Consider the following 20844-nt stretch of genomic DNA (forward strand, 5'->3'; position numbering starts at 1 on the left):
AGGGGGAGGGGGAAGAGCGGCGCCCCATAGAGATGAATGGCAAAATCTCCTCACTGCAAACACAGGTAATATAATTAGCTGCAGCAGACACGGCAGTTGGAGCCTTAGCAACCAATAGGATTACTGCTTTCATTTTCACAGGGAGCAATGGTTGCTAGGGAAGCTGCCACACAACATCCACAGTAATAACTGGTAGACCCCCTACTCCATCTATACAGTACATGTATATACAGGGTCCCCTACTCCATCTATACAGTACATGTATATACAGGACCCCCTACTCCATCTATACAGTACATGTATATACAGGACCCCCTACTCCATCTATACAGTACATGTATATACAGGACCCCCTACTCCATCTATACAGTACATGTATATACAGGGCCCCCTACTCCATCTATACAGTACATGTATATACAGGGCCCCCTACTCCATCTATACAGTACATGTATATACAGGGCAGTACAGGTATACCAAACTGTGACTGGATAGCACTGCCACACCAGACCTGACCAATACCGCCATACTGTGACTGGATAAGACTGCCATACCAGACCTGACCAATACCGCCATACTGTGACTGGATAACACCGCTATACCAGACCTGACCAATACCACCATACCATGACTGGATAACATCGCCACACCAGACCTGACCAATACTACCATACTGTGACTGGGTAACACTGTCATAACACACCTGACCAATACCACCATACTATGACTGAAAAAAACTGCTATACCAGACCTGACCAATACCGCCATACTGTAACTGGATAATACTGTCATACCACACCTGACCAATACCGCCATACTGTGACTGGATAACACTGCCATACCAGACCTGACCAATACCGCCACATTGTGACGCTATACCAGACCTGACCAATACCGCCATACCCCCCTCGAAAAGACACCAGATTTTCTGGCATGTCTCAATGGGAGGGTACTGCCCCTCTGCAAGGTGCTACCCTACGCACCAGACCATGGGTGCCTAATGGTAAATACGACCCTGCAGGTATACAGGACACTACAGGTATACAGGACCCCAAAACTATACACTACAGGTGCACGGGACCTCCACCAACTATATACTACAGGTATACAGGACCTCCACCAACTATATACTACAGGTATACAGGACCCCAAACTATACACTACAGGTATACAGGAACTCCACCAACTATATACTACAGGTATACAGCACCTTCACCAACTCTATACTACAGGTATACAGGACCCCAAACTTTACACTACAGGTATACAGGACCCCAAAACTATAGACTACAGGTATACAGGACCTCCACCAACTATATACTTCAGGTATACAGGACTTCCACTAACTATATACTACAGGTATACAGGACCCCAAACTATACACTACAGGTATACAGGAACTCCACCAACTATATACTACAGGTATACAGCACCTTCACCAACTCTATACTACAGGTATACAGGACCCCAAAGCTATATACAACAGGTATACAGGAACTCCACCAACTATATACTACAGGTATATAGTACCCCAAACTATACACTACAGGTATACAGGACCTCCGCCAACTCTATACTACAGTTATACAGGACCTTCAAACTATGCATTACAGGTATACAGGACCCCCGAACTATATACTACAGGTATACAAGACCTCCACCAATTATACACTACAGGTATCCACGACCCTCAAACTATAAACTACAGGTATACAAGACCTCCACCAACTATACATTACAGGTATACAGCACCAACTATATACTACAGGTATACAGGACCCCCGAACTATACAGTACAGGTATACAGGACCTTCACCAACTGTACACTGCAGGTATACAGGACCTCCCTCAACTATACACTACAGGTATACAGCCCCCCCAACTACACACTACAGGTATACAGGACCCCCCCAACTATACACTATAGGTATACAGCCCCCCCAACTATGCACTACAGATATGCGAGACCCCTAAAAACTATACATTGTGGGTATACAGAACCCCTCCAACTATGCACTACAGGTATACACTAATTTCACTGATTAACTCAGATGAAACAATACCTTTAGCTTGGCCTCCTAGGCACCTTAGAACAAATCTAATTAACACACTGACACTTTATACCTGGGCAGCGCTGGGTACATTTTCTAGTGTGTAATATGTGATGATCTCAGTGAAACAAGAGACAATTCAGTAGGATCAAAACATTATATCGGTAATAAGTGCCCAGTTACTTCATATTATTGGTGTATGTATTACAGTATATGATTATTTACAGGAAGAGATGTGACCAGTCATTAGACCTGTGTGATCTAATCATAAAGACGTTTTCTAGGTACAAAATGAAGTAAACAGACTAAAAAGAAGTGGAATAATTTTGAGAATCCCATACTGAAGATTGTGAATTCACTAATTGGTTATTATAAGTGAATCTAGTGGTTACATAGTAGGTCACATTGTAGAGATTTTATTGCATTTGTCTGTTAAGCTGTTTTTGGTTTATGTATCAATCAACTTTTTATTTTTGCTTTTGCCATTAGATAAGATTTGCTCACATCTAAACTTTTCCTTTTTAGAAACTTTTTAAAGTTAGTTGTTGTGACTTTCCAATACCCACATGATGCCTGTATTGGACGTTTACATATTTCTTATGAATACACTACGCATGAGTAGTACCGCCCCATATTCTGTCTATAAAATGTGATTACCATAATAAAACTTAGCCATTATCCAGGCTTATAATCCTGACACATTGTCTTATCTGTGTCTGTGATTTATAAGGGACGAGTTGGTAATACTGCAGGTTACAGCTCTAGATAAACTTGAAACCATCCTATACCTGGGTAGTTGACTTTTTTCCATAAAGACGGGTTAACATCTAAATTTAGACTTATCAGAGGGTTTCACTATTAGGATACGCTTGAAAAAGGAGGAACCACCTGGCCTCCCAGCTGCAATGGAGGACTCTTAAAGGAATACTTGGACTTGGACCAGCGCCCAAGCTGTACGCAAAGACGGAACCCCACTAAAAATGTCCTCACTCACAGGTGTTGATGTAATGGACCTAATCTATTAACCTAAGTCTAAGGGCTCATTCTATACTTTTGTATTTTTTTGATTTTGTAAACTGAAGGAAAAAAAATTTGTGACATGCTCTGTCAAATGCTGCCAACAAAATAGGAATTGTGAATAAGCAACAGAGCTTCTCTACGTTAAAAACACTCTTCCATAATAGAATGCCATATGGAGTGCTAGATCTGGGCATTTATACAAGATAGTTCTTAGACGCTTGTTTGGCTGACAACTATCTCTCTTTATCCTCCAATAAACATATCTTACCAGATTGGCTGAGCATATATGTATTGTGACTGAGAGGCGAAAATGTCACTACCAGATTACTCTGTTGGCAGCTTATATTCAAGGGACCAAATGGATCAGGCAGTTAAAATCCAACATGCCCAATGCTCCTCTACATTGATATCTGTGAGTGGAAAAGACCCTCATACACATTAGATAGTGGGCCAATGTTATTAAAATTTGTGGTTTCAGCTACTATTTATATCTAGCTTAAAGGGGTTATAATGTCCCTTTGATGTTGTGCGGTGATATGCTGAGGGGTTGTGTTGCTGGGTGGTGTAGTGCAACCTTAGGGCTCACCTTCTGAAACCTTCCTGTCACGATGGGGTCTGAGGGTGCTGGGGCCCTTGTCTTCAGCATACACACAGGGACATATAATTTTTTTTAAAAGTATTCACACAATAGCGGTGAAAGTATATTAAGACTTCACTTGAAGGATAACTATGTACAATCCAATACAGGGGCATCTGATGACGGTAAACTGTTGGCTTGATCCTTAACTTCAGGGGGAGCGTTACCTTGGTTACTATAGCTTACTGACAGATATGGATAATGAACTTACCGATATGGATGCTAAACTACAAGCATTTTACACTATGCCGGACTATGCCCAGATGATGGAGGCTACCAACAGATTTCTTGCCGATACGGAAAACACCATCATAGAAGGAAAAAGGACCAAGTTTGATAGAGATCTTAAGGATTACTCAGCCGATATGGTTTATACATGGTGGGAGTTCAGGCGAAAGCAACGCCAAGCTGCGTCCATTTTGAAAAATCCCAATGTTGTTGCGGGACACCCGAAAACGGTGTCTTTTGCCAACTCCGAGGAAGACACCACGGACACCCAGACGGACTATTCCGAACAGGAGGACTCTGAGACATCAGCTAACTTCAGAGGTAACGTCCCCCCCCAGTGGTGCCCGTCGCAAAAATAAAAATAGAAACTTTCCTCGTGATCCCCCGATTACACGCTCACAGGCTGTAGCTGGTACGGGACAATCAAAAAACGATCCAGGCCCAGGCGTGCAGGGAGGAAACATCAGAGGGGGAGGGGGAGGTTACAGAGGGTGGGGAGGCCACAGGAGGAGATACTGAGCTCCACTAGTCTTGATGTGATCAATCTCTCTGCATGTTGTTTGTCAGATGATCAAGAGAATGTTTTGTCACTAGGACTTTCTTTTGTACCGAGCAAAAGGTTTAATCTGTTTAATACAATCCAAGATGTAAACAAATTCATGAGACTGGTTACTATTAAAAGACATTTTTTGGCGGATGCCCCAGAAACATCCCCTGTTGATGGGTCCTCCGCCAACAGATGTGTGTCGGGTCCTTCCATACTGGACCTTAATCCTGTAGGTCTAGGGTCTACCCCGTTGGATCTATTGTTTACAGAACAGAGCTGCATACAATCTTTACTTGATTTACAGTTTGACACTATGTCTCTGTCGAATCCGCTGACGGACACAGGTAATCGCCTCACCATACCCAACCCTACGTATTACCCTATACAGTCCAGGATACCGGCTATGGATGTGTTTCAGCACAGGGTCGAAGAAGCTCTCACAGAGCTGAGTAATAGACCCGGTGTTGACGCACATCCCAATAAAGATAACCTCACTAAAAAAGAAAGAGCCGCTCTAAAAGACCTTGCGGATAACCCCCACATTGTCGTAAGAAAATCAGATAAAGGGGGATCGGTAGTTGTCCTAGATAGAGAGCTTTACATCAGGGAAGTTAAAAGTATATTGGATGACCGTACCACATACAGGTGTATATCCACTGACCCTACCGATGCAGTGAGACTCCGCCTTATTGATATACTAGACACTGGCGTAGAGGTGGGGGTTTTGAATGACAAACAACGACAATATTTATTGCCTCCCTTTCCTGTAGTGCCCATTTTCCATGCTTTACCAAAAACCCACAAGAATCAGTTTCCACCACCTCTACGCCCCATTGTCTCTGGCATAGGTTCTCTCTTAGAAAGATTATGCATTTGGTTGAATGACCTGCTCCAACCTCTTGCAGTAAGAACGATGGGATATGTCAGAGACAGCAAAAGCTTGCTTGCCAGTGTGGAAACGCTACCTACTATGGAGAACGCGTCATGGCTTTCTTGTGACGTTGTAGCTCTCTACTCTAATATTCCTCATGACATGGCCATCCAGGCCCTGGCTTTCCACATTGGCAAGTATAGCAACTACGGCAGGGAGTTATCGGATTATATCCTCACTGTTACACGTTTTCTTTTGACCAACAATTTTTTTCAATTCCTTGATGATTTTTACCTGCAGATACTTGGTTGCCCGATGGGCGCTAGTTTTTCACCTTCCCTGGCCAATTTATATATGGCCTACTGGGAGGAGGTCGTTCTGTATAGTGTCCATAACCCTTATTTAGGTGTCATCACCTGGTATGGGCGCTATATAGATGACCTCCTCCTGGTTTGGCAAGGGTCAGAGAGTCAAGCCACAGATTTGGTGCGTTATCTTAATGCCAATACTCTTAATTTAAAATTCACGGCACAATTTGAGCCAAAGTCCATTTCCTTTCTGGATGTTAAACTGCACTTTAAGGATGGTAAAATTGCCAATGACTTGTACCGCAAGCCCACTGCGGGTAATGGTTTGCTGCATGCCAGAAGCAGTCATCCCCCCCCATGTCACCAGGAATCTCCCAATCGGGGAATTTATTAGACTTATCCGCACATGTTCAGATCGTGCGGTTTACCTAATGGGTGCACAACATCTGGAGTTGAGACTCCAGGCCAGGGGATATAAAAATCATGTCATTAAGAGGGCTCGTCACATAGCGGAACAGAAGGATAGGGAGTACCATCTACAAGATAGAGGTGATAACTCACACACGTGCGAGACTAAAAATGTTAATGATAAATGTGACATTACTTTCTCAACGAATTATAGTCCACAATACAATGATATACGGAATATTTTAAAAAAATACTTACCATTACTTTTTTGTGATCCTAAGTGTGAACAGATCCTAAGCAACGGGGTAAGATACGTTGCACGTAGAGGTCAAACTCTGGGTAATTTGTTGTCTCCAAGCGACATTGGAAACGGTTCACAGCCATATATACAAAATTGGCTTAAAACCACGGGCTTTTTTCCATGTGCGGTACCGCGATGCGGTATGTGCCGCTACGCGATTAAAAAGCCGACAGTGGTGTCATCCAGTACGGGCCGCGATTTCAGGATCCGATCCTTTCTCAACTGCAATTCCTCCCACACCGTGTATGTTGCACACTTGTGACTTGCAGTACGTGGGGTCTAGTATCAGGAAACTCAAAACCCGTATTGGAGAACACCTATCTGATATTAAAATGTCCATTTCATCCCATAATACTCGCTCACTCTCAGGCCTTGCTAGACACTATGTTGAGTGTCACGCAGGGGACACGAGCAGTCTAAAAGTTTCCGCGATTGAAAGGGTCAATAGACCAAAACGCGGGAGTGATTGGACACGCATGGTTAGGAAAAGGGAGGCGCTGTGGATCCTTAATCTCAATACCAGGTTCCCGAAAGGGTTAAACTATAGAACTGACTTATACTACATTTATTGAACTAACATGTTTGTTTGTTACACTTTTGAGTTTATGCTTGTTTAATATGTCTTTGTTAAAAAAAATTTTTTTATGTGTGTTGTAAACAGTCATGTGACTTACCTGGGACGGACGTTCAGGTGTATGTAGCCTTTTGGTGGGCGGTCCATTTCGGTTCAACGTCACATCCGATCTGTATTTAAATCAGTTGTAACCTTGCTATGATTGCCATGATTAAGGGGTTCTCACCCTGCAACCTGTCGGCGTGTCTTTTAACTACTTTGTTATTTTATGTTTTGTGACGATGAATAAAGCTACTGAATTTTATGAAGCTGCGGATGCACACATTTTTTTCCTAACTATAGCTTAGACTTGGTGGATAAATAGGGTTTCAAGTAGACAGACCTGTTCCAGGGACTTTGCGGTTTTCCAGCCTTTATAAGGTACGTGTGAATAGGTACTTGAAGTTACTGAAGAGACTTGACGCTGTCAACGCTCGCTATCATGTAGGAGGAAGATGCATGGACCCACTGACTTGGAAGCCAGGAAGATGTGGACGGTGAATGGGAGACCCTCTATCACTTCACCAATCCAACAGTAGGCACTAATAAATACAGAGGATGTCCTGCTGAGACTTTGAAGACACGTATTAGTCCTTATGGCTGACTGGAAACAGGTTAGGGGGATGAAGATGGAGTCTGACAGGATTACTGAGGTGACGTAGGGAGGTTAGATGTGACACACAGCCCTTCTGGGGAAAAAGGTGGGTGGAGCCAGCTTTCCCCTGGCCAATCACTAGAGTGTGATAGGTTGCAGGGGAGGAGCACTGATCAAGCTCAACACTTGTATTATTAGCGATTAATACATAACATATTGAATAAATATGACAGAAAACACTATCTCCATAAGAGAGTTAGGAAAAAGCAGCAAATACATAGGTCCCAATACAGACTGTCTAAGGTTGCCAATAGCAACAATACATCTCCAGACGCCTGACAATAAATACCTTTCTGGGCCATTACAGGGTTATCTAGGATTGAATAAAAACATAGCTGCTCTCTTCCAGAAACAATGCCACCCTTGTCCTGAGTTTATGCACGATATTACATCTCTGCTCTTTTTATTTCAATACAAAATTACACACAAACGAAGGGCAGGAGTGATGCTGTGAGGATTGAAAAGTGGAATCTGATTGGTTGCTAGGGGCAACTGAGACAATTTCACTTTACACCATGTTTGATAAATGTCCCCCTTAGTGTCTAATGTCTGATGGGGGGCACTTTCCAATTGGAAAACTGGATTTTTAATCCAATATGGTAGATTTAAGGATGGCGGCCGTGCTCCACAAATAGCTTAAAAGATAGGCCGCCTTAATTTTTTTAGATGCTGGGATATTCACATATGTCATTTTCCCTTTTGTTTTTAAAATAAAAGGGTCTCCTGAGACTTCTGACTCTTCCTGTATACATTTTTTTATTATGGTTGGTTGATATATATGTCACCTAGCAATAATAAATGGTAAATGATCCATTACTAAAAACACATATTTTTTCACATTGATGCAGAACAATGTGGTACACTGCAATACTACCATATGACAATCTTTCCAAACAACTAAATTTTAAGGGGCAAAAAAATGTCATGGAAACAACACATGACTAAGTGAGATACCTTTCATGTGGTTCCATATAGGTCTGTACATACAGAACTACCAGGGGCATGAGGACTAAGATATACAACATACATTTGTAGTAGTAGTTTGGTCTAAGCATCAAACTCCTAATTACAGACTTTTTAATTAACCCTAGAATGCATACCTGGGGCCTCGCAGGCCCGCTCTGTTAATTGTTTTCTATTTACTGCAAGATTATTTTAGTTAGAATTCCGAAACTCTAGGTATTCCTCAGGTATATAGTTGTTAGTCATTTCCAGTTGTTCATATATTTTTATGTTACAAGCATTTCGGTATAACAACTCTTTTTTGTGAATACCCCATATTCACATACCTGGGGCCTTTTAGGCCCGTACTAGGTTTACATGATCCTACTTCTTTTTGTCTTTACTGTTGCCCCCATTAGCTACATCTGGAATCTTTTTATCAAGAACTGTACAAAGCATTACCATTCTAGTGAAAATGTGACAGTGGATGAGCAACTTCTTGCATTTAGGGGACGTTGCGAATTTATTCAGTATATGCCCAGCAAACCTGCTAAATATGGTATTAAATTTTTCTGGATGTGTGATGCTGAAAGCTGTTATGGAATGAATGGTCTGATTTACTGTGGCAAAGATGTTGATGCTCCAGTTAAGGCTGCCGGAATGCCCAGATTTTACCAGCCTTAGCTGGGGTCACCAGGAGGTCAGTTCCATTACAGATCCCCTCCTGGCAGACACCAGCACTAGTGGGAATGCATCATTACTTTGCAATTTTAAAATAAACTTTGAAAAGTATTTTTATTTGAGTTATTCCATGCTATTTGCACACGGGCCTAAAAGGCCCCAGGTATGTGAAAGTGTAGATTTTTATGGTTATGCATTCTAGGGTTAAAAAGCTAATTATAAATCTGTTCTCTGTAGAAACCAATTTTGCATACATTTCTATTGTCTTACATTTATGTGATACATCAGGGCTTTATATATTATAAACTTTGAATTCATTTAGAAGAAACAAAAAAAAACATTAGATAGTGGGCCGATATTACTTAAATTGGTGGGTTTAGCTGACACTTCCAATTTGTGCATCTAGCCTAAATGGGTTATCCGGATTAGAACACAGCTGCTTTTCTCCACCACACCTGTCCACAGTTTATGCATGATATTACAACTCAGCTCCATTCACTTCAATATGAAACTACATACAAACCGAGGACAGGAGTGGTGCTTTCTGAAGGAAAACAGGTATGTTTTTTAAGGAATAGGAGTCTAGATGGCTCCATAGAGGTTCTATACCCCAAACCATAGGGTGTCACAAGCACTTAGGGCCACATGTATCATCCGGCGAACGGATGATTTTCGGCGGAAAGTGACGATTTGCGTATTTTTTATATGCAAATGGCCAATCTGCGAATAAAATATTCTCAAATCGGCACTTTCCGCCTAGTACGCCAGGGGGGCGGAAAGGTGGCGTGTAGTGGGCGGAACGGAGGGCGCGCGATTTACCATACGTTCCGCCCAAATGTACGCCGAAAACCTACTCCAGTCCTCAGCTGGCGTAGGTTTTCGGCGGTGCGCACCGGCGCGCACCGGATTTATGTAGAGGCAGTCCGCCTCTACATAAATCCCCGTAGCGCCTGAGCTGCGGGGGCATTTATAAGTCCGGCGTAAAAAACGCCGGACTTAATAAATGCCCCCCTTAGTGTTTAATATGGGCCCCCTAAAACAAAAAAGAAAAACTGCCCTTGATCCATTATGGCAACTTTCAAAATGGCGGCCATGTTCCAGACATAGTTTAAAAGATAGGCCTCCTCAATCATTACGTTCTGGGGTATTGAGATGTCATTTTTCTTTCATTTCTGAAATAAAGGGTGTCCTGAGAGTTTTGACTACCCATTGCTAAAATAATGAAACATATATATTTTCCCATTGATGCAAAAATATGGTACAATACAAAACTACTATATTACAGTCTTTCCTAATAGCAAAATTCAAAGAGGCTAATAAATTATCTCGTGAAGACAGCACATGACTCTGTGATATACCCATACTGCCCTACTCCACATATATATGGGTCGGTACATGCAGCACTACCATGGGCATAAGGCCTATACAACATACAAAAGTAGTTTGGTCTAAGGATAAAACTCCAGAATACAAACTTTTCAATTAAAAGCCTGATCATAAATGTGTTCTCTGAAGAAACCAATTCTACATACATTTCTATTGTTAAAAAAGCAAAAACAAGAAATATATTTCACACTTCCCAAACAAAAAGAAACTACAAACACCATATTTGATAAATCCACATCACCCATACTACTACTACCACCAGTCTAATTACCATGATAAATATAAAGATGATTGATCTCTAACAGGTGAATAATCCTTTGATGTCAAAAGAATCAAAGGTGTGAAAATCCAAGTAACCTAAGTTCTCACCACTATATAAGAACAGGGACTACAGAATGTTTTACGCCAGTCTTCCAGGAGCACATCAGCAGTCAGAACTCCCAGAACTAAGCTGACAAGGACTTTGTGGGAAGGATGGCGACTTCCAAAGCTATGAAGATTGTCTTATATATTTTGCTCATCTCCTTGGTTTCTGGGAGACCCTTTCTACCACCAAGAGCTGATCACCATGGGCAAGGAGTCAAGATTCCACTATATAAGATGAACCTCTATCACTCTCTTATGGGAAACAATAAGGATTTTAAAAGACCTGAGGTTCAAGTTCTGGAGGAGTCCGATACCATCCAGAGCCATACTGCAAAAGGTGAGTGACACAGGTTATTACAGTCTAATAGATTTTAGCTTCTTCATATATTTTAATTATTAATTATATTTTAACTGTCAGGAACCGGTGACACCAGACACACAGAGACAGTGCACCCTAAGCTCAGCCCCGCCCACTGACTCTACCTACTTGCCCCCCTAGGCTAAACCCTAGGGCAGCAACTGGGCGGCGGTCCCTGTACTGGCTTGGTGGGACACAAAGACAAGACAGACAGACAAAACACAAAGAATGGTCGACAGTCCGGGTCACAACAATCGGGCAGCGCAGTACAAAAACACAATCCAACAAGCAAGGTCAATAAACAGGCAATATGGTCAGGGGCAGGCAGCAAGCAGGGATAGTCAGAATACAAGGCAAAAATAGTCAGAATCAACAGAGCAAGAATAGCAAACACAGAACCAGGCAGAAACAAGCTCAATATCCGGCCAAGATATCCCAGACTGAGGTAGTTATATAGGAGGTCAGGGTTCTGATCCAGAACATAATTGGACCATCCCCCTGAACTCCAAGCACAGACAGCTGAGAACAAAACAGATCCACTGGCAGGAAGACCTGTCAGTCACAGCAGAACCAAAACACAGATTAACCCTGACATGGCCAGACAGAACTCAGCAGGTAAAGTCGGGCGTGTCTCTCAAGGTGAGCAAATAACCAGTGTTCGCACACTACAAAACAAAACACAGAAACAGAATGCAAGAAAATCAGCACCTTCTCGGCCGCACAGCATGAGCAGAGGGACGCATGACGCTCCGCAAAGATACCATCCTGACATTAACTACATTTTTTTTTTAACACAACCAGATATACTAGTCTGCATTCACAGATATCATTTTGTTGATAAACGATGACGAATGTCAACCAGTTATTTTTGAGTTAAAGTAAAATGTATCTTATCAATTACAAAGAAAGTAATTCTTACATTTGTTTTCAGATTTCACAGTGGAAGAGAATCGGTGGTCATTGACTTTTGACTTCTCTTCTGTTTCAAGAACTGATGAACTTCGAATGGTGGAACTCCGCGTTCATCTTCCACCATTCACAACATCCAGAAGCATAACAGTAGACATCTACCACATCAAAAATGGACAACACAAACTCTTCTTGGGATCAGTCACAACAAACATACCTCATGTTGAAAATACTTCATGGACAACATTCAATGTCACAAAACTGATGGAAAATAGTCTGTGGGGAAAGAGACTGACCGACCATGGAGATGGAGATGTGACATCAGTACACATGCCTGATAAAAATGTACCTCAGAACGCAAGAAAGATCAAGAAGCGTGAAGTCTCTCTACCCGAAATCAGCACAGATCAAGCCATCATCGTGTTCTTTACTGAACATAACCCATTTTCCAAACCCAACACCCCAAGCCTCATCCGAAAATTTGCAATGAACACTATGAAGGTTGGCTTACGTAGTAACAAGAGGACCAAGAGTGAAAGCCAGCTAGGAAATCTAAGACGTATGTACCCTGCTGTGGTAGAACAACACAAACCATCTTGTAGAAAAGTGGACATGGTGGTGGACTTCAAAGAAATTGGTTGGGACAGATGGGTTATGTACCCCAAAAAGTATAATGCTTACCGATGTGAGGGAACCTGTCATTCACCACTAAAGGAAACTTCAAAGACGACAAACCATGACTACGTAAAGGTAAAAATATAATTTAGTTTTTTATGCAAATTAATTTGAAGTATAAGTATAATATTGAAATTATTTTAAAGTGCTTACATGTAACAGTTAAAAGTTTATTACATCTACTATGACTTTAGGTTTTAAAATATTTTCCTACATATCCTTTTTTACAACTACATGACCTTATTGAAACCTTATAATGATATTATTTCTGTTTTTTATTTTACAGAGTTTAATGAATTTGAAGGCTTCTGAAAGAATGGAATGTTCATCATGTGTTCCCATCAAGATGCAGCCATTGTCCATGATGTTTCATGAGGATAGACACCTTGTTGTAAGACACCATAACGACATGATCATTGAAGAGTGCGTCTTTCAATGAATTTAAAGCAGAGATGGGGAACCTTTGGCCCTCCACCTGTTGCAAAACTACAATTCCCATCATGCCTGGACAGCCGAAGCTACGCTTCGGCTGTCTAGGCATGATGGGAATTGTAGTTTTGCAACAGCTGGAGGGCCAGAGGTTCCCCATCCTTGATTTAAAGACTTTGATTTCAGATAATTTTATGCTTATAAATGAGATAGAATTTATTTAAATTCAGAATAAATTACAAATTATACAATAAACGATGTTGAGGTGTAACTGATTCTCTCACTTTCTACTCAGTATTAGGGATGGTCCGAAGGTTCTGCCGAGGTTCGGGTTCGTATGAACCCAAACTCTCGGCATCAGATTCCCGCTGTCTGCCCGCTCCGTGCAGCGGGTGGATGCAGAGGGAGGACCGCCTGGAAAACAGGGATACAGCCTATGGCTATGGCTGTATCCCAGTTTTCCAGGAGGTCCTCCTGCTGTATCCACCCTCTCCACGGAGCAGGCAGACAGTGGGAATCATTGCCGAGAGTTCGGGTTCGTACGAACCCGAACCTCGGCCGGTTCGGACCATCCCTACTCAGTATGGATTTATTAAGATATATTGGAAAAGACTGTATTATTGATCATTTTATATGAATGTATATGAATTATGAATTGTTTTACTTACTGCTGTCCCAAATTAAATTATGGGTAAATTAGTTTATTTCTAGAAATTCTTTTTGTAAATTTATACATGAATAAATATTTTTCTAGTTAACAAGCCTATGTTATTATATTGGTGGGGTTATCATTCTACATTATAGGCTCATACATATGTCTGTTTTATCGCTCTGTGCAACCTTCAAATTTCGAAGAACCATAAAAAATGAATTAAAAAGTTATGGGCTCATCCTGTGTAAAATTTTGTAAAAATTTTAAAATATGGTGTTCTCTGTCAGCTGCTTATATCCCAGGGAACAAAGGGATTAGACAGCTCAAATTCAACATGCCCCTCCCCCTTACAGCTGTCAGTGGAAGTCAGGAGGCACTGATACACATTAGATTATGGGCCTATTTTACTCAAATTGGTGGGTGCAGCTGACACACCTACTATGTATATCTAGTTGAAAGGGGTTCTCCAGAAATAGAAAACATGACTGCTCTCTTCTAGGAACAATGCCACACCTGTCCTCAGTTCATGATTGTATTACAACCCCACTTCAATGCAATATCATACACAAACAGGGAAAAAGAGCGGCACTGTTTCTGAAGAAAAACAGATAAGTTTTTGAAGGCAATGGTGCACTGGATGGCTCCATACAGGTTATGTGCCCACAACCATGATTTGTTACAAGATCTTAGTGTCTATATATATATAGCGCCAACATATTTCTTAGCAATTTAAATTTTGTTGCTACTTAAACTTGTCCCTGTTCCCAAAGCTCACAATCTAAATTTGCATAGCTGTACGTTGTTGGAGTAAACACACACAAACACATACAAACTCCTTGTAAATGTTGTCCTTAGTGGGATGTGAACCCAGCACCTCAGCGTTGGAAAATACCATGGTGGTTTAAAACTCAATGGTGGAGTGTAGGTAACGACTGTATGTGGATGGAGATACGGGATTTAAACAAAAATGAAACATAACATAAAGCATAATAAAACCTAATGTAGTTCTAGTATGTGTGTTGTCATCTCAACTTACTTGTGTCCTCAACATCTTGTTCTCAATGGATAGCGTGTAATCTCCTGTACTGTAAATCCTTTGAAGTGTCACTGTCATTACAACTTTAATTTAAATCAACAGTAGATGTCAAATAGAGCAATTTTGCAATTTACATTTTTTTTAGTTATCATGGAAAACATGACACTTCCTGTGTTTAGAATCTTTTTTTTCCAGAGTCTAAACACAGGAGGTTCCGTGTTTCCCAGGCCATCTGAGCGCTCACAGAGCAGGCAGTCATGTGATTGATGGACATATTGAGCCATGACTCTCTGTACTGGCCAGACTTCATGTTTAGTCGCTTTTTTTTCAACCAGCACAAGACTAAAAAGCTGCTTTTCAGGAGACAAAGTTCAGCTTTGTTTTACCCCTTAACGACGCATGACAGGTATACCCTTCATGCGGCCATTAAGGGTAAGCAGAGAGGGTTCCCGGCATGCGCCTTCTCTGCAGCCCACGGTCTCCGGTTGCTATGTGCAGCTGGGGACCGCGGGTATTAGCCGACGTGGTTGATCGCCGCTGCAGGCTAATTTACTATTTAAATGCAGCTGTTACAGCTGACAGCTGCATTTAAATAGTAGTTTTCCCCCTCTTCCTGGTGTTTAGTGGGGGGATCTTCCCCCACAATGTGATTGTGGAGGGGAAGTCCCTTGTACTGAGCCGGCCAGGACTCAGCGGCGGAATAACGCTGATCCCGCCTCTGCATTCTTGTATCTGGTCTGCTGCAGTATAACAGAGCACTGATCTGATGGATAATTGCTCTATTATATACACAGTATTGATTTCAATGGGAGATATATATAGAAGTCCCCCAGGGGGATTCTAATTAATGTATGTGGGGGAAAAAAGTGTTTTTATTAATAAAAAAATCCCCTCCCCTAATAAGTTTAAATCACCCCCCTTTTCCCATTTTATAAATAAAAATAAATAAATAAACATGTTTGGTATGGCCGTGTGCGTAATCGCCAAACTATCAAATTATCATATTCCTGATCTTGCACGGTAAATGGCGCAAGCGCAAAACCCCGCCAGATAGCAAAATTGCACATTTTTGTTTACATCAAATCCAGAAAAAGTGTTATAAAAAGTGATCAAAAAGTCACATATAAGCAAACAAGGTACCAAAAGAAAGAACAGATCGAGGCGCAAAAAATAAATTCTCACATAGCCCCATAGACCAAACATTAAAAGCGTTGTAAGGATGGCAATAGAGCAATTTTAAACCCCTTTTTTAAAGGTTTTCATTTTTTAAAAGCCATCAAATAATATAAAAGTTATACAAGTTACATATCAAAGTAATCATACTGACTTAAGGAACATAGATAACATGTCAGTTTTACCATAGGGTGAACGGCGTAAACACAAAACCCCTCAAAATAAAAGGAATTGCAACTTTTTTCCAATTTCACTGAACATATAATTTTTTTCTGGTTTTGCTGCATATTTTATAGAAAAATTATGGGGGAGATTTATCAAACATGGTGTAAAGTGCCCCTAGCAACCAATGAGATTCCACCTTTCATTTTCAAAAGACTCTGTGAGGAATGAAAGGTGGAATCTGATTGGTTGCTAGGGACAACTGAGCCAGCTCTACTTTACACCATGTTTGATAAAACTCCCCCTAAGTCTGTATTTGCAAAGTATAATTAATGTCACAAAAAATAAGGGGCTAATTTGGGTCTGTAGGGGGAAATATGCAAGCGCAGTGGCCTTTCTAACATGAGGAGGAAAAAATGAAAGCACAAAAATTAAACTGTCTCCGTCCTTAAAGGGTTAAAGAATTGATAACAACAACAAAAAAATAATAATGAATGTAAATTGCAAGCTTGCTTTATATCACATCCCTGCTATTTAGATTTTGAAAGTTATAACGACAGTGACACTTTAATCCAGAGAGTAATTGTCAGGGCAGGAAGGTAGAAACACAATTAGACAGTGGGCCCTAGGTCTGGACCCACCCACTGTCCCTGCCTACTTGCCTAAGTCGGCCATGAAGACGTTACCTACGCTAAGTATGTGGCACACTAAACAAGACACACAGATAAAACACAATAGAGAGTAGTGAACAGGCCTAGTCGAACCACACGGGCAACGCAGTACAGAATCAGCAATACAATAGGATAGTCACAGTTCAGGCAGGAGGTCAGATCACAAGTCGAGCAGTAAGAGGGAATTAGGACGGGGTACGCAGGAATAGACACAGGAAAGCTGGGACCAGGAGTTCACCTAATAGCCAGCAATAAGATGCTGGTTCTGACTACTATTTATACTGGATCAGGAGCCCGGATCAAAGGCTGATTGGTCCGGCCTCCTGATTCCAGCTACACTACAGCTGCGTCACTGCAGGCTGAGTGGCAGAGCGATCCGTCACTCTGCCTGAGCAGAGAAGCCGCTCAGCTGTGTTGCCAGCCGGCGCCTGTCACGTGAGCCCGTGGCATCCATGACGTCACTCGGCTCCGACAGGCAGCTCCTGTCCCGGCCGCCGAAGCCAAGTCAGAGGAGGACGCCGCAGGACCCTGGTAAGGTAAGTTCCTGACAGTATCGGAATGTTCACTGAGAGCGTGCCCAGGCTGGAGGCAATGCTATTACCAACTTGCAGCATTCCGTGTGTACCTAGTGATTTCACTTGCTGGAACTACAGATACTCATGAGGGTCTATACAGATCCTACACTTTTTGCCTTTGTAAGGGCCCTATTACACAATCACAAATTATTACACAGGATCACAAATTATGGCTGAAATATGTGGTGAGTGTCGCTAATTTCTTAAGTAAATATTTGTTGCAAAAGATCCCATTGGGTATTGCTATGTTTTCCTGTGGATCTATCACATGAGAATAGGTTAAATTAGAGGTATGTTATGGCAACAAACTAATCAACAATTTACAGATAATGGGAGACAAAACTAGTTTCATACCTTACACTTTACAGATCAAGTTCCCAACCATATGCCTCATCATAATTTTTAAATCAATCCCACTTCAAAACCATAAAGTGTCTGTCCACTTATAAACCCATAATTCAAACTACATTCACAGAATCATGATATAACATCAAAAATAGGTTTCACCATTGGCTATCAGTATTAATACAGTGTATACAAACAGTACACATGGAACGATAAAGATAAGGATTAGAGATGAGCGAACCTGGTTCAGGTTCGAGTCGATCCGAACCCGATCGTTCAGCATTTGATTAGCTGGGGCTGCTGGACTTGGATAAAGCTCTAAGGTTGTCTGGAAAACATGGATACAGCCAATGACTATATCCATGATTTCCACATAGCCTTAGGGCTTTATCCAACTTCAGCAGCCGCCGCTAATCAAATGCCGAAAGTTCGGGTTCGGATGGACTGAAGCATGTTTGAGGTTAGCTCATCTCTAATAAGGATGTAGCTAAATAGATATGAGATATGTTTACAAATAATATTAAAAACATAGATATTGATAAGGATAAATATGATAAATAGATATAGACAGATAGATATTTAAAATCATAAATAGATAACAAACTTTAAAAAAATAATACTAATAAAATATATATATATATATATATATATATAGCTCTGATTACATGACCTATAACATATTATTTTATATTATATTATCATTTGAACCATTTATAGCATCTAGAAAATAGATACAGTTAACAAAAGCAAATAAGATTCTAAAACATTTCCTACTGATATACAGACAAATACCATTGATCAATCACAACCAGAAACCAAAAGTAATCAACATGATATCATGGTTCTCTTATAGAAACCAGTTGTATAACATCAATCAGGGTCCTATCGGTGTAATTAGCATGATAATCATAAAGATGATTGATTTCCGCTCATGTATCTATTGATGTGTGGATTTAACTCTTCAAAGAGTCAGAAGTGTGAGGATCCCATACAGTCCATTCTGGATCCATATATAAAGTCAGGGGTTACTGCAGATATCACTTCAGTCTTCCTGAGCTACTACAGGAATCACAGCTACCTGACCAAGACATTGGGAGAAGATGTCTTCTTCTGAGATGGTTATGAAGATCTTCTCCTATTTGATGCTCATCTCCTTGATATCAGCGAGACCTTTCCATCCACCAAGGTCTCATCCAAGAGCTGGCAACCATCCTCATGGAGCTAAGATCCCTTTATACATGATGCATCTCTATCATACTCTTATGGGAAATAATAAGGAGGATAACAAGCCGGAAAAACAGATCTTGGAGGAGTCGGATACTGTCCAGAGTCTTACTGCAAAAGGTGAGTAGAAGATTTACTATAGTCTTGTATTTTATGCCTTTTGTTTTTATCATTTATAATTATTTGTCAGATAGTTACTGATTATATTTTATAAAAATAATTGGCGTTCATGTTGACATTTAGTAATATTTAGTGGATGGTAATCTTACTGTTTTGGGGCAGACTTACCCCTAACTAAATAACTAATTTATTAATATTTTTGAAGTGTAGTTATAATCGGTTGAGAGTGTAAAAACAGAATTGTAGATATTACTAATGTCTCAATTTCCTTTACAGATTTCATTGTGGAGGATAATCGGTGGTCAGTGACTTTTGACCTTTCCACAGTCCCCAGAAATGATGAGCTACGAATGGTCAAGCTTCAGGTTCATCTTCCACCTTTCACAAAATCGGGCAATGTTACAGTGGACATCTACCATGCCAACCGTGGTGGCAACAAACTCTTCTTAGGATCCGTCATGACAAGTATATCAAACAATATGGATTCTTCCTGGGCGACATTCAATGTAACTGAGATGATACAGAAAAGTCTTCTAGAGGAAGAGAAACTGACCAACCATGGAGATGTGAAGTCGGTGGACATGTCCCATCACAAGCACTCAAGAAAGATCAAGAAGCGAGATGTTTCCCTCCATGAAATCAGCACAGATCAAGCCATCATTGTGCTCTTCATTAAGCATAAGCCATTTTCTCAACCTAAAACTTCCAGCTTCATCAAAAAGTTGGCAGTGAACACCATGAAGATGATTGCATTTCGGAGACACATGAGGGCCAGAAATGATATACAGACAGATACTCCAATTAACGTCTACCCCATGACAGAGGAAGAGCACAGACCTTCACAGAGACAAGTGGACAGAATGGTGGACTCCAAGGATGTGTTACCAAAATATGGACTGCACTCTAGTGGGAAGGGACCCGTCTTGCTCTACTAACGGAAACTACAAAGACTAAACCACGACTAAAGGTAAAAATAATTTTAACTACGTATCCTTAAAATTTATTTTATTGATGTATTCTTTACAAAATATCTGTATCTATATATTTTATGTATCAATTAGAGATGAGCGAACCAGGTTCGGGTTCGAGTCGATCCAAACCCGAACGTTCGGTATTTGATTAGCTGGGGCTGCTGAACTTGGATAAAGCTCTAAGGTTGTCTGGAAAACATGGATACAGCCAATGACTATATCCATGATTTCCACATAGCCTTAGAGCTTTATCCAACTTCAGCAGCCACCGCTAATCAAATGCCGAACGTTCGGGTTCGGATCGACTCGAGCATGCTCGAAGTTCGCTCCTCTCTAGCATCTATCCATCTCAATGGTCACAGAGATATTGAATAAAATCACCCTTTAGATGTTATTTCACTTGTGCGCCAGAAGTAACTATATTTGCACTAATTGATTGTATTATTGTTTTGTTTTAGACCTAATCAATTGGAGGAATTGCATAGAAGCGTATGCAATGAAAATAAAGACACCGTTAAGACATGAGATGA

The 20844-nt window shown here is 41.0% G+C and overlaps 2 protein-coding genes across 2 annotated transcripts; both read left to right on the top strand.

Annotated features, from left to right (window-relative positions):
• Nucleotides 1-11122: 11122 nt before the first annotated feature.
• On the top strand, nucleotides 11123-13395 carry LOC138784117 (nodal homolog 3-A-like). Its single transcript, XM_069959635.1, has 3 exons — nucleotides 11123-11351; nucleotides 12304-13031; nucleotides 13243-13395. Exons 1-3 carry the CDS (start codon nucleotides 11123-11125, stop codon nucleotides 13393-13395), a joined length of 1110 nt encoding a protein of 369 aa, XP_069815736.1.
• Nucleotides 13396-19099: 5704 nt separating this feature from the next.
• LOC138784126 (nodal homolog 3-A-like) lies at nucleotides 19100-20278 on the top strand. The gene is made up of 2 exons (XM_069959640.1): nucleotides 19100-19343; nucleotides 19620-20278. Exons 1-2 carry the CDS (start codon nucleotides 19100-19102, stop codon nucleotides 20276-20278), a joined length of 903 nt encoding a protein of 300 aa, XP_069815741.1.
• Nucleotides 20279-20844: the final 566 nt, after the last annotated feature.

The sequence above is a fragment of the Dendropsophus ebraccatus genome, chromosome 1 (genome assembly GCF_027789765.1).
Source record: "Dendropsophus ebraccatus isolate aDenEbr1 chromosome 1, aDenEbr1.pat, whole genome shotgun sequence".
NCBI classification, from domain to species: Eukaryota; Metazoa; Chordata; class Amphibia; order Anura; family Hylidae; genus Dendropsophus; species Dendropsophus ebraccatus.

Coding starts and splice junctions, on each gene's coding strand:
- LOC138784117 (XM_069959635.1), top strand. CDS start 11,123: ATGGCGACTTCCAAAGCTATGAAGATTGTCTTATATATTTTGCTCATC. Junction 11,352..12,303: donor CCAGAGCCATACTGCAAAAG/GTGAGTGACACA, acceptor ATTTGTTTTCAG/ATTTCACAGTGGAAGAGAAT. Junction 13,032..13,242: donor CAAACCATGACTACGTAAAG/GTAAAAATATAA, acceptor TTTATTTTACAG/AGTTTAATGAATTTGAAGGC.
- LOC138784126 (XM_069959640.1), top strand. CDS start 19,100: ATGTCTTCTTCTGAGATGGTTATGAAGATCTTCTCCTATTTGATGCTC. Junction 19,344..19,619: donor CCAGAGTCTTACTGCAAAAG/GTGAGTAGAAGA, acceptor TTTCCTTTACAG/ATTTCATTGTGGAGGATAAT.